This window comes from Saimiri boliviensis, chromosome 5 (assembly GCF_048565385.1).
Source record: "Saimiri boliviensis isolate mSaiBol1 chromosome 5, mSaiBol1.pri, whole genome shotgun sequence".
In the NCBI taxonomy this organism is placed as follows: domain Eukaryota; kingdom Metazoa; phylum Chordata; class Mammalia; order Primates; family Cebidae; genus Saimiri; species Saimiri boliviensis.
In genome coordinates this window covers 66,726,835-66,741,614 of record NC_133453.1, presented here as the reverse complement: position 1 = coordinate 66,741,614, position 14,780 = coordinate 66,726,835, and the positions used below count along the sequence as shown (strand labels likewise).

The 14,780-nt window shown below is 41.0% G+C and overlaps 1 protein-coding gene across 6 annotated transcripts in view; it reads left to right on the top strand.

Annotated features, from left to right (window-relative positions):
• RAPGEF4 (Rap guanine nucleotide exchange factor 4) overlaps positions 1-14,383 on the top strand; it is a 329,303-nt gene extending 314,920 nt beyond the window's left edge. For all 6 annotated transcript variants that reach the window (XM_039469846.2, XM_010352028.3, XM_074399463.1 and 3 more), the window contains 2 exons: positions 9,953-10,007; positions 13,127-14,383. In XM_039469846.2, the coding sequence (XP_039325780.1) occupies positions 9,953-10,007; positions 13,127-13,254 (183 nt within the window). In that variant the 3' untranslated portion in view covers positions 13,255-14,383. The remainder of the gene's footprint in view (positions 1-9,952; positions 10,008-13,126) is intronic.
• Positions 14,384-14,780: the final 397 nt, after the last annotated feature.

Here is a 14,780-nt window from a genome sequence, read left to right as displayed (position 1 = left end):
GGAGCTTGACTGCCCCAGATGCCTTTGAAATGTTTATCTACCAAGCCTAACTTTGGAGCCTGTGGGTAAAAGGCAACTCTACCCCTTTATTAGGGAGAATTAATCTAAATGTGTATTGCTTATCCCAATAAAGTTCACTTAAGTTCAGAGAAAGAATATGAAAATATTCATAATCAAAAACATGTTTTTAGTCTTACTTTTTACATTTTTTTTTTTTTTTTTGAGACGGAGTTTCGCTCTTATTACCCAGGCTGGAGTGCAATGGCGCAATCTCGGCTCACCGCAACCTCCGCCTCCTGGGTTCAGGCAATTCTCCTGCTTCAGCCTCCTGAGTAGCTGGGATTACAGGCACGTGCCACCATGCCCAGCTAATTTTTTGTATTTTTTTTTTAGTAGAGACAGGGTTTCACCATGTTGACCAGGATGGTCTCGATCTCTTAACCTCGTGATCCACCCGCCTCGGCCTCCCAAAGTGCTGGGATTATCTAACTATAAAAGGTACATATGCATAGAGATGTAGAAATCAGGGTTTCCTTAAAGAGTTGCCTGAGCTTTAGGAGTTTTGATGGCTATCATTCTCAGCAAACTAACACGGGAACAGAAAACCAAACACCACATGCTCTCACTCATAAGTGGGAGTTGAACAATGAGAACACATGGACACAGGGAAGGGAACATCACAAACCAGGGCCTGCTGGGGTGGGGAGCAAGGAGAGGGATAGTATTAGGACAAATACCTAGTGCACACAGGACTTAAAACCTAGATGCCAGGTTGATGGATGCAGCAAACCACCATGGCACATGTATATCTATGTAACAAACCTGCACATTCTGCATATGTATCCCAGAACTTAAAGTCAAATTTTAAAAAGAAGTTTCGATGGCTAAAGTTAACTAAACTGATGAAACAAGGACAGCAAGGTATGCAAAGCCAGCCATCTGTCAGGGTGGATAAAAGTTGTTTCATCTGGGTTTTTAGATCCCACCCATAACCTGCAAGGAAAAGTCAAGGTCACATTCAGTGGATGCTAGTAGCCGCCACTTCTCTCTCCATTTCTGCACTTCATACCCAGAGCAGTGGGTTCCTCCATGCCTAGCACTAAGGAAAGAGGTCCTTCCCATCTTGCTTTCACAGAGTCCACTTTTGCCGAAAAGCAATAAATAGCTAAGATAGCAAGCAGTTCGGCTGTGTTAATGGAAACCTAAATTAATGATGACATAAACAAGAGCAGCTTATTTCCATCTCACTTAAAAGTTCAAGCAGGTATGGCAGCTCTGCTACAGGTTGCAACCAAGGTTCCAGGCTGCTCTCTTGCCAGTTTTCCATCCACTTGGTTCAAGATGGCGACCTCCATTCCAGCCACAGATAAAGGGAAAGGAGAAGGTGAAGGCAGGCTTCATCCCTTTAAAAGATGGGGAAGAAGTTACACTCACCACTTGCCTCATATTTTATTGCCCAGAAACCTAGTCCCATGAAAGGAAGGCTAAAACGTATAGCCCTTATTTGAGTATTCACATGTCCCACTGAAAGTTAAAGGGTTTTATTCACATGAAAGAGAAGGGAAGAAAGAATATCAAAAGAGTACTCTTAGTTTTCTGCTCTAGCACCGTGACACATTTTACCTCATGTAAGAAATCCTATCATAAGAAAGTTTGATTTTAGAATTGTCCTTCCAACCAGGCACAGTGGCTAATGCCTGTAATCCCAGCACTTTGGGAGGCTGAGGTAGGCAGAGGTCAGGAGTTCAAGACCAGCCTGGCCAACATAGTGAAACCCTGTCTCCACTAAAAATACAAAAATTAGCCAGGCGTGATGGTGGCCACCTGTAATCCCAGCTATTTGGGAGGCTGAGGCAGAAGAATTGCTTGAACATGGGAGGCAGAGTTTGCAGTGAGCCGAGATCCCTCCACTGCACTCCAGCCTGGATGGCAAGAGCAAGACTCCATCTCAAAAAAAAAAAAAAAAAAAGAATTGTCCTTCCATAAATTAGATGTTGCTGGAAAATGAAATGAAATTTCAAAATGATTTCATTATGTTTTCTAAAGAAGGTGCATGTTGCAGGCTTTCCAAAATTTTATCCCCATAAACTAACCTACCCCTACTGCCATATCACCACTACTACCATCAGTGGCTGCTGTTATGACTGTGGGTCTTAGGAAAGGCTACAACTTCCTTTTCAGGTTGATGTCAATGCCACTTCCCAGTCATCTATCATCAGGTGCTGAGCAGAGCTGGCAGCCTCTGTGGGGCTGGTGGGCTGGGTCCCCAGAGGGAGCCCCTGCCAGGGGCAGAAGTCACCAGGGTAGCCAGGAACACGGATGCCTCTTCTCGGTGGTAGCATTGTACAGTCACAGCAAACCCCCGTGCCAGCTCTAAGTGTTTTTATTTGTACCTCTTTACCCTTGAGGTATGAAATAAGGATTAGAGAATTTGTTGCTTTTGGTTTGCAGGATTTATGGGTATGAACAAAAGAGAATTCACACTCTGATCCTCATGCCAAAAAAAAGCAGACATTCTTTTATTTGTGGGGTACATAAAGGAATATTCAAAAAAATGTTTGAATAAAGCCCTTCCTAGCTTTCTATGGCATACATGAATATTCATAACATTTAGAAGATAGACTAGCAGTGGATTAGAGGATAATATGCTGGCCGCCTGCCACTATCCCAGGCTGCATAAAGCATGCTGATAGGCACAGTTGCTAATGTATTAGGAGATTGGTTCTAATGCAGACATACCCATATTTAGGTATATTTATTTATAAATGTTATTTTTAAGGTGGTCATTTTATTTGGAATGAGAAGCATGGGGCAAACTTCTGTACTTCTGTAAACATCACAGAAGCTAATTCATTAAGGAAGAGAAATGTTTTGAATCCTTTTGTTTTTGTATCACTAAGCATGTCATTACATAATTAGCAACAATATATTTTCTATCATCAATATTATTATAAGATTCATGGAGACAGCACTTCACTTATTACTTCAATCTATGGAAAAAAAGAATCTCTAAGTAGAAATCTATGTGTTCAAATCCACCCTATTCCCACACCTCTCCAACACAAAAGAAATCTACGGGAGTTCTTTGAGAGTTTACATCTTTATATAGATTTCACAGGCCAGGCTAAATGCAGATTTCCAAAGGGTATAGCAACACAACATGTGTGGAGCATCCAGGCAGAAGATTTTACTAAGAAATACAAACATCTAGAATGTAGCCCTGGGCCTTAGGAGGTTACATGCAGTTGGGAAGGTAAAACATAAACACATGAAATATTAAAAATCCACAAAAGATATAAAAACTAGGTCACACTAGTAATAAAAGAGATGTCAGAATGCACAATGCAGGAAAGAAAACTTCATGCAGTTTTATCAATGGAAAATAAAACCACATTATATGCAGTGACATCATATCAGAAGATCTAGACTAGCCCTAGGCACCTGTCCAGACTCCTCTCACTACTTTTCTGTATCCAGTCCAGGTTGGTGAGACTGGCCTGCCTTCTTCTTCTTTCAGCATCATGGCTGTTGCCCTAGTGGTTACCTTGGCCTGAACTTGTCTTGCCCCAGTCTTCTGCTGTCTGGCTTCTCATCAGTCAGACCTCAGATCACAGCTCCCCTCCTCCGAATAGTCTTCCCTGACCACCCTTGTGAGAAGGGAAGAAGATCACACATCCTCCCTGACCTTCCCTCCTCCACGCGGCGCTAGCTACGTCTGTCCTCTTTGCAACACCGTTCCTCCACACCCAGCACTCCCCAACATAACCTTGTCTTGATAGGGGTTTCACAGCCTGACATGATCTTCTTGCCCCTTCAATTCCCTTCCAGAATAAGTGCCCTGGTCCACGTATCTGTTGTGTGCACTGATATTTCTACAGCACCATAAAAATATCTGGCTCATTATTTCCCCAGCACCCATGAAAATGTCTGGCACATCATAAGAATGCAAGAAGGACTTGTTGGATAAAAGAATAAAACGTTAATGTTTCAGTGTTGGGCTTAGTACATGAAAGCATTTTTAAAGGATTTTATGTAATAAAATTGAATCCAAAATTGTTTTCTATTTTATTAGAAAATTTGATTAATCAAAATGTCCCAAAGCATTTTGTATAACTGAGATATTATAAAAGATGACTTTTGGCCAGGTGCGGTGGCTCATGCTTGTAATCCCAACACTTTGGGAGGCAGAGGCAGGTGGATCACCTGAGGTCAGGAGTTCGAGACCAGCTTGACCAACAAGGTGAAACCCCGACTCTATTAAAAATACAAAAATGAGCCAGGCATGGTGGCAGGTGCCTGTAGTCCAGCTACTCAGGAAGCTGAGACAGGAGAATTGCTTGAACCTGGGAGGCAGAGGTTGCAATGAGCCAAGATCACACCACTGCACTTCAGCATAGGAGATGGAGTGAGACTCCATCTCAAAAAAAAAAAAGATGACTTTTCCTTAGCCTTCTGTTCCTAAGTGGACATTATTCTGTGCCCCTTCCTCCCTCTGGTGCTGTGTGTGTCCCCCAGTGTCCCTCCCTGAGTATACAGAGGTATACATACTGTATATGTGCATGGACAGGCACCTGAACTGCCTTGTCCCGTGGTTGTCATATGTACCATATACCATGAGCATCATGCATGTGTCACATGTGTATCTGTTTGTCACACACCCCTTGGATATTAAAGCTCTATAGGGAGAGCAGACTCAGGGCTCCTCCTCAATGAAGTAGACAGTGAAGGCTGCTTCCCCTTCAGTTCCCTTTTATCGTCGGTCCTCACTGTGCACTTCCATTTGGTTGCTGTCACAGGCACAATCTTTGTTAGGTGAGACACTGTGTATTTCTGGATCTTGTGAAAAAAAAAATTCTTGTCCCAAATATGTGGAGGTCTGAGTGAAATAATCAAATGGTATAAATGTGGTTTGACCCATGCTAAACAAGGAGTAATTCACAGAGATCCTATATTTGGTAGGCATAGGGCTGGAGACAGAATCAAATCAGTAGAGGTAGAAATATAAGAAAAAGCAATCTGGCAAACATAATGAGCAAGGATGGTAAAGATCTTAAGGGGCAACAGAGGGAAAGATTAAAACTGTCGAAGGTAGGCATTTAGAAGAGGCCTGACAGTGAGGAGCCGCTTCATGAGGGATCTTAGCAGAGGCAGAATAGGCCAAGAGGGAGGCTCTTGTGGCTGCTGTCTGGGAGCCTGAGGTCCTAGCGAGGCAGCAGTGAGGAGGCGTGGCCTGGAGGGCCTGCCCGTCTGACTTGAAGAATTAAGTCTTCTCTTCCGCAGTGGGAGAGCAAAAGGGGAACTTGAACGAGGGCACGAGAGTCAGTGCAGAGCTAGAGGCAGCCACGAAGTCCTAGAAGGCTATGTCCTGTGTGGGTAGGAGTTGAAGGTGGAACTTGGCCGGCCTGCTCCTGAGGGGAAGACACCACAGGAGGGTGGTAGGAGCCAGCCCACAAAGGCCGAGTCTGAGAACAAGGTAGCTCTGATGCCTCACTGGACTCAAGAGAAATTCCCTGCATCAAAGCTTGAGGGAAATTTATGTTTGGGATGCTGGCCTCAGAGCCTCTGGCTTGTGCCAGGCTGAGGTGCAGACAGTGATCACCCCTTCCTCCGGATGGTGTCTTTGTACTGGTCACTCTGATATAAGCAGACTCCCAAATCGGGGCTCAGCTGGGGAGGGTTCTTGGCTTTCTTAAGGAAGGAATTTAAGATCGAGCTGACAATGAAAGAAAGCAAGTTCATGAGAGGAACAGGATACAGTAAAGCAGCTCCTCCATAGACAGAGCCGCACTGTCTCACAGGCAGAGGAGCACAGAGCAGCCCTCATGGAGTGCTGGCCGGCTCTATCGTACCCACTAACTAAGGGGCAGGTTTTTCACACACTTTCTAGAAAAGGGACCAGGAGTTCCTGGAACCATCTAAGGTAACTTCCTCCGGTCATTGCCATGGCATTTGTAAACTCTCACGGTGCCAGGGGGAGTGTCTTATGCAAGTGCATTATAGTTCCTAGTCCTAGCTGGCTTGGGCTGGTTTCTTTGCTACATCAGCAGGGTGGTGACAAAGGCTGGGAAAATACGTCCCGCCGAGCTTCTACCTCCACTCTGCAACTCAGGCCCCAGGAAGGACAATGGCTTCTGTGCCGCTCTGCTTTCAGCTCTAAGGAAAAACAGACACGTGGGATAGTCATGGAGTTCTTCACTCACCACCTCTTTTTTCCTTTCTGCCTTCCCTCCTCAAGTACATTCCTGAGGGGAATTTATCAGCTTTCAGTTGGACCCATCTCTAAGCCCTGTAGGCCACGAACTGTAGGAACATATTCATTTTTGCACATCAGCTCCAAAACCCTGTACTTAGGATTAGTCCCAAGAAACATCAGTTTAAGTGTGGCGACAGGGGCTTCAATTTGTCCACCTACACAGATCCAGAGGCATCCTCCTACACGCCTTCTAAAGGAGTACATTTGCCCCACATTTACTGCTGAATTATCAATCCCTGTCTTAATGAGCTATTTGCTCATGGGAATGTGTCGTAAACCTCAGGTTGGCTACCATGGAAAAAAAGATGAGAATCTGTGCTTTGGAGTCATCAGGCCTTCCCCAGGCCTGGCATTATAGAAAGTTGCCTGACCGGCTCCAGGCAGGCCAAGCTGCTCTGGCAGGACTGTGATGCATGGGGTGTCATTTTTGGTTTCACCCCTACTGCAGCAGTTGGATAATCACGCTTGTATCTCTCTAACCTTAGTTTCTGCCAGGCTAGACTGCGAGCACCAAGGAATAACCAGCTGTCTGCCATCAAAAATATCATTGGCTGAAGTTTGTGGAAAGATAGACTCTAACTCGATGGTTTTTAGTTTTTAAAATCCTCCACTCTGGTCCAGGAAATCAACTGTACATACATAGAGCAGAGAGCTGCATCCGCACAGCAATTCAACCAAGGAGTCTGAGAGGTTTAATTCATGATGACTTCAACAGATGTCAGTGGGATGAGTTTTTTTAAACTGTAGACTCAGTATAGCGTCATCCAGATCAAGGAGAGAAAGGAGATCATAGTTTCTCTGCACTTTACAATTTGTTTAGTCTAGGGCACCATACTAGAGGCTGTTGGGAAGAGATCCAGAACTCTCTTAATGAAAAATTGTTGAAGACGTTGGGAATATTTAGGCTGAACAAGAAATGATCTGGGGTTGCAAAGGTATCCATAATAGTTATATTCAAGAATTTGAAGACTTGTCCTGTTAAAAAGAAATTAAACATGTTTGTTGTTGGGTCATTACTATGCCGTTTGTAAACTGTCATGGTGCTGGTGGGAGTGTCTTATGCAAATACATTATGAGCTCCGTGGATCAATGGGCAAAAAGTACAGGGAGAAAGACTTTAACTCAAAATGATAAGTTTCTAATAATCAGAGATGTCTAAAAATGAAAGAGGCTATTTTTGGAGGTAATGAGTTCCTCATTGCTGGTTGCATTCAAGCAGTGGAAGAGCCACTGTTTATAGGCAGACTGCAGAAAGCATTGTGCACTCTGGAGATGGTTCAAGGGGGTGACTCCTGAAGTCTCTTTTAGCAACCCAGGAGAGTGCCTTGTAGCTGGGTGTAGTTGTCAGTAACTGTTTAATATTACATGTGTTAATGGGTGCAAAAAAGGTGAAGTTAAAATATTAAGTTAACCCTTCTTTGGCCTTGTGAAAGCATTTGTAACTATGCATTGTCCAGCAATGCTAGTTAGGCTCACACATCATAACTGTGAGTTCACACCATTAAACTTTATTATCCGGACCTCACAAAGGAAAAGAATGGACCTCGTTGTAAAGCCAGATTTGGATTTCAAAGTTAAACTGAAGTTATCTTTGAGGACGATTAAAAAGGATATGTCAAAATTAAAACCATTGTTAAAATTAATCAAAGATTTAGAAAGGTAAAATGAACTTCAGGGCTGGAAATTACTGATTTAAACAATTGTTCTCACATTTTAAACTACATAATGAGATAAAAATTACGAAGCCTCAGAGTATAGCTGTAAAGAGTAGCATAAAACCAAAGTCAGAATGAAATGTTTTACCTTTCAAAACTAAAAAAGCAGAACAATTACTCCCTACAAAATGGTATAGGAAGAGGTTTCTGACCCCTGCTAATTGTTTTATTATTCTTTAGAGGGGCATACTGGCAGCATTTCCCAGGGTTTTCAGTAATTACACTCCATTCAATATCTGAAGAATTACAATAATTGTACATGGAATATACTTGTGCCCTTGAGATGCAAAGCCTTTAAGAGAAGTGAAAAAACAACTTAAAAGTAAATTAGCAGGGAAGTTATCATAGTTACTATTTATTTCAAGGCTCCGTACATCAGGGACTAATTATACATTGTACATTACATTTTCTTAGAGGTATTTGTGATATATTTCTCATGCTGATCAACAGATGGACATGTCAGTTTTTAGAATCTTTGATGAAGTGAAGTTCTAACTTTTCCGATTGCCTCTTTGTGTGTGAGAAATCCTCCAATGCAGGCACATGGCACTTCAGGCTTGCTAGAATCCTCATAGCAGGAGTATTCGGTGAGGTATTAGGATGCTCGCAGATAATGTATTTGTAAGGCCTTGACTCTTCTGTGACTTTTTTATGCTATGCAAGCTTTCTCAAAGTCATTTTTGTATCCTTTGGCAAGCCAAGGGTCCATGAGAGAAGAAAGGGATGACTGAAATTACATAGCTGCTCAGAGATCGGGGAGTCTCTTTTCCGTGGTGGAGCCTTACCAATTTTCTGCTAGTGTTGTAATTAATCCATTATTTCTATGGGACCCCCTTTAGAGCCTAAGCAGTAAGGTGTCCTGAAACATACATAGTGACCAGGAGTACCAGCTACCGTTCAAATACCATGACATTCTGGCTAAGAAATGGAGTGTAGGTCTCATCAGTGTTTTTCCCCAGGAGATAGGAGTCTCTTTCTGTTAATTTTCTTTTCTCTTTTCTTTCATTTTTAATTGAGCTCAGCACAAAAGATTCCCTTTTAAGTCTTTATGGCAACCAAAACTTTACAAATAAATTAAGATGATCATTTAGTGACAAAATTGTAAAAAGTCAAATAAATTAAAATCTGTCCATTTGGTTGAATACATGCTTATTTTTTGAATGTTTTAAGATGCAGATAGCATGGAAAATAGTCACAATGCAATGTGCAAATTTTCAAATCAAAATAAAATATGTATGTACTATCCGAATTCAAATTTTTTGAAAAATATGTTTTTATATTTCCTTAAATTATAAGAAGGCTATATAACAAAATCTTAACAAGATTACTCTGTGAAGTAATATTCTAAGTGATTTTTGCTTTGCTCTTAACATTTTCTGAATTTCATAAATGTGTATGTTTTAGTGTTATAATTAGAAAGGAATAAGAAAGGAGGGAAGGAGGGAATCAAATGATTAAGATTAACATTAAAATACAAACTTCTGCTGGAAGACTAGAGAGGTCAGTAATATGGAGTGTGTAGCAAAAATGTAAAGGTAGAATATTTTGACTTGCTGTTCACCTCATTAGTGAGGCTTATTTACTGGTAGCAACTTAGCAAGCTAACCCTTCTCCAAATCTAGGATAGTTACAAATTCTCTCACAAATTCATGGCTACCACAAGAAAGGATGGCGAAAACTATTCCTGAGCATTAATGTATGGGCTCAGACATAGTCGATGCTTTTTACATCATGGGGAATGTGCCAACAATTATGAGAGTTATGCCATTAATATTCCTTACCTGAAAATGCTTTTTATGCGTGTGGGTACCCCTTTGAAATAATTAAACAAGTTATACATCGGCTAGTTGCCTTCAGATAGTCAACAGAAAGTGTCATTTCTCATGGTACCAAGTATTGCAGAAATCAATAATGAGTTGTTTTCCTTTCTGGATTGTACTCTATACTTACTTGAATTTCTTTCTTTTTTCTACCTCCCTTTTAGCGCATGATTGCAAATACAGCCAGAACAGTGAGATACTACAGGAGCCAACCCTTCAGTAAGTCAAATGCTGCCACCTCTTACACTGTAGATGTTGGTGATTAAGGTCTTCTTAATGAGGCCGTTGAGACACCCTAGGAGCCTGGCACTATCTGACCGTGTCAGAAGCACTTTGGACCATGAATTCCAAATTCACGGGGCCTTGAGTTTAAAGATTTTTTTTGGCTGTTGTAAAACTAGAAAATGTTTACATTGTTGTGAAGCTAGACAATAACCATAGGAATATTATTTTGTGAATGAATTTAAAGAGAATTAATTTGCTCTATCCAGTGTGGCTGGAGACAGCTCAAGCACGACTGCCAACAAATCCTGCCTCAAACCAACTCTCCTTATGACTCATTGCTTCATGTTGAGAAACTCACATCAACGCTTGATGACTCAGTTCAGTCGTTTATAAACTAGGAAAGATAATATTTATTGTCTTTCAGGGTGTTGCAAGAACGCATTGATGTTTATAGCACATTTGTAAAAGGTCCCATGACAGGATTTCAGATTGTATTTCTAGTATTCCCACAAGAATTTGAGGTGCTCTTTTAAAATCTGAACATATATCACAAGAACTGGTATAACACTTTAATATAAAAAGATTACTAATAATAAATAACAATTTTAGTCTATCGGGAGTTAGGTTGCATCACAGCACCAGATGGTCATGCCAGACCAGTGCTACTGTTTCTTCCGGGCTGGGACTTTGGTGGTGGGGGTGGAGCTTTGGCTTCCTCCATCTGGTCTGGAAATGAGGAGGTGAACACTAAAGGTTTTTGCTAAGCTCATTGTATGAGTCACTTGAAAAATTTGCTCATTAACCCAACATGATAATATGACATAGACAGGAATCCGAGGCTACCAGTATCATCTCCTCCAATAAACCCCGTGCTAAAAGGCTAAGATGTTCTTGTTTTATTAGTCAGAGCTGTTTGCTCTTCCTAGTACAGGACTGGCTCACAGCCAGGTTTGCTAACATGGGACATGAGAACTACTAAATGTTCATTTTTTAAAATGAATAGGGAGGAAAAATAATCTTGATTTGGGAAGCAACTCATTTGTCAAATGATTGTGCCTTCTCTGACTTCCAAAATGAGAATAATCTTGCATATCGTCAACTATTCCTATATAGATTCTGCCAGAATTAAAGAGGCTCATATATTTTCACCTGTTAATTTACTTTGTGTTTAAAGATGTGATTGATTATAAAGCAGTTGAACAAGTGAAAGCAAGAATAGCTAAGTGGCACCAGTTACACCAGGAGTTTACAATCCCAAATCCATGGACTTTCAGCAGTGGGGACAAAAGGGGACCCTGAAATTATATGCCAAATCTTGTGTGCCTGAGGGGGTTTATAGCCTTAAGAAGGTTTTCAGTGAGGTTCAAGAACCACAAAATAATGTACTTGTTTACTTTGGAAGTAAATCCTGCATTCTTCTATGTCTTCTGGAGAAGCCGAGGGAAAAATTTATTTAAAAAGAAAAACTCCACTGCATTTGTTGAAGTTATCAGGAACTGCTGGTAAACAACAGCTGCTCAGCTCTGAAGTCAACAATCTATAGATAAAGCTATAGGAATAGATTCACAAACACTGTGGGAATGTGTACAATGTAATTACAGTGTATTGTACACGTCGAGTACACTGCCAGTGAGAAGCTGAGGAGATGAAACACAATGTGTTCTGCAGTTCGCTGTGCTATTATTTATATGTGATAATTATACTGATGAGTTTCTTCTCACAGGGGGCAGGGCCGTTTGTGCCTTCTCTCTGCTTTTCTGCGTTCAGACCTGCAACACTCCCCTTCACCCGTAGTGCAGATGGCATTCCAATTGTCTTTGGGAGTGGTGTGTGGATCTAGCAGGGGCAACCAGACTACACCAAGCAGTGTACTGTGGGGGAAGAACCCCAGTTGGGCCAGGGTCTGGCTCTGCCATTCCAGGTATCTTCACAGACCAGAGGCCCTACCCGGTGATGCATGAAATGGAGGTGGCCCACAGAGGTGTTGGGTCTAAAGAGAGCATTTTTTCCCTTTTATTTTGAAATAATGTCACCCTTTTAAAATTGGGAAAATTCACAAAGAAGAAATCCAGATTTCCCATTTCCTTAAAAAAAAAAAAAAATAGCTGGGCATGGTGGTGCATGCCTGTAATCCCAGCTACTCGGGAGGCTGAGGCAGGAGAATTGCTTGAGCCCTGGAGGCAGAGGTTGCAGTGAGATGACATCATGCCACTGCACTCCAGCCTGGTAACAGAGCAAGACTCCATCTCAAAAAAAAAAAAAAAAAAAAAAAAAGCAAGATCTGGCAGCTCTAGGCACAGATTCCCCCGTGGCAGCAACATGCAGCAGCCAGGTCATTGTTTCTGGAGGGACGTGTGTTTCCAGTTCACCACCTTCCAGTCTGCCTTTCCTCATTCCTGTACGTTCCCTGCGAGGGCTGAGTGCATTGGCTAATCCTTCAGCCCTGATCTTCATGAAACCACTTAACCTCAGTTGCTCACATGCTTGGGGTGTGCATCAGAATAGAATGGTAGCTGCGTGTGCAGAGCAAATAGCATCAAAGAATCAAAGGTCTAGCAAAAGTCCCAACTTCAACCTGTGAGTTGGGTTTTTTCCCTGAATATGGACAGTCTAAGAACATACAATCTGTAGTACTGCTGTATACTGTACTCTGGTCTCACTGGCTTGCTTCAGTTTGGCCCAGATGTTAAGTGCTTTTGTGAAGGGCTAATGGAAACTGTGTCTCTTGACATTAGTCTTCATCTGGATCAAAGGAAGCAGAGACACAGAGTGTGAGACACAGAGACCTCTGGAAAGGGAAATAATTTTAATCTGTAACCGGGGGCTATCAGACAGATGCTTCCCTTTTAATTTGGTGCCATTTTTTTTTAACAACCTGCAATGCAAAGGAAAATGATCAAAAGAGGTGATTCCAGGGAAGAAAAGAAAATTGGAGGGTAGGAAGGAGGAGATGGAACAACCAAGTAGAAACATTTCAATGACTGTGGTGTGTTGAAAGGTCTTGAGGGAACCCAGGAACCTATGATAAATGTAATAAATAATTGGAGAAATAAGGCTGTGTCTTATATGCTTATACTACGCAATGCCAATTCTGCCCCTTCCTCTTTCAACAGATCCTGATGCAGCTCAAGCTAATAAGAACCATCAGGATGTCCGGAGTTATGTGCGCCAATTAAATGTGATTGACAACCAGAGAACTTTATCCCAGATGTCACACAGATTAGAGCCTCGGCGACCATAGACATTTCAAATGCCCAGGGCAACAGTTTGTCTCCAGTCCTCAATCTTTCAAAAATACCATTTATGCTACTACTGACTGTATTGCCACTAGAGAATCCTACAAAACAAGCAAAAACACATCCTGAGACCCCTCAGGGCTGCATTCAGCCTCCCAGCTACCTGGCAAGAGAAGGAATTATTTGACTTGCATAAAGCTTACACACTCTAGCTTAGGAATCCCCAGTTTGTGGTTACCCTCTTTCATTTCCACTTGCGCCATCTTCTTTGCTGAAGTATTGAATAAGGCCCACGTGAAGAGTTTGGTAGAAATACCCTTGTCAAGAGAACTAGCAAGCCCCTGACATTTTTCCTAAGAGTGTGTATGGGATGAGATGTGCTACCGATGGGATAGATTTGGATAAAATTTTAACTCAGCATCTTGATTTGGAGCATGTGATTGGGGAAGGTGCTGAGGAATCTATCGAAGTCCAAATTATAGGTTGTATTCTTCCATCTTCATAGTCTTACCTCTGAAGGAATAGAACCTGACCACATTTTTCTAAAACATTATGGCTGTTTATGTAATTTAGGGAGGACTGGTCTGTAATTTCTGAATGATATATAGAGTAATATTTATGTTTACAATGTAACTTTTTAAAATTTACAAATCAGGATTATATACATAAGAATTCCACTAAGAAATGCCAAGGTTCTTAAATTTGCCAGCGTTAAAGTAAAAAATAACATTTCAGAAGAGCACAATATGCACAAAACCTTTTTCAAAATTGAAATCTTTTCCTGGGCATTAAAAACCTTTACTATTGGCTACAAATTTATTGTACCTGATGAAAAAATATTTTCTGGACTTAAATGTCGTTAACGAATATCTTAATTTTCAGCAATTGTTTTGCACTTTCAAATAGATTGTAAATAGTTCATTCAATCAATGGTATAGAGTTATTTATTTCCTACCTAATAGATATTGTGCCAAATAATTACTTTTTATTTATTTTATTTAGTATGTAATTTTGAAGTACATTTTTTCCTGTTTTCACAATTAGACTAAATTTAATGTATAGGAATTGTATGTATGTATATCTTCTGTAAATAACATCTAGTATCTTCACTAAATATAATTGTTGACAAGAAATGATTGTGTTCTTCTCAATTCCTAACATAGGAGAGGGATAACCATTTGATATGGTGGGGTATTAGATTTTTTAAATGACATAAAATTCACATACTGTAAAATGCATTCTTTTAAAGTACACAATCTAGTGATTTTCAGTATATTTACAAAGTTGTATAACCATCATCAGTATCTAACTTCAGAACATTTTCCTCATCCCTAAAAGAGACTCTGAACTCGTTAACAGTCACTCCTCATTCTCCTCCCCCTTCAACCTCTGGCAACCACGAATCTGCTTTCTTTGTCTATACATTTACTCAGGATTTTTCATATGAGTGGAATCATACAGTATGAGTCCTTTTGTGTCTGGTTTCTTTTACTTTGCATAATGTTTTCAAGGCTGACCATATTATAGCTCG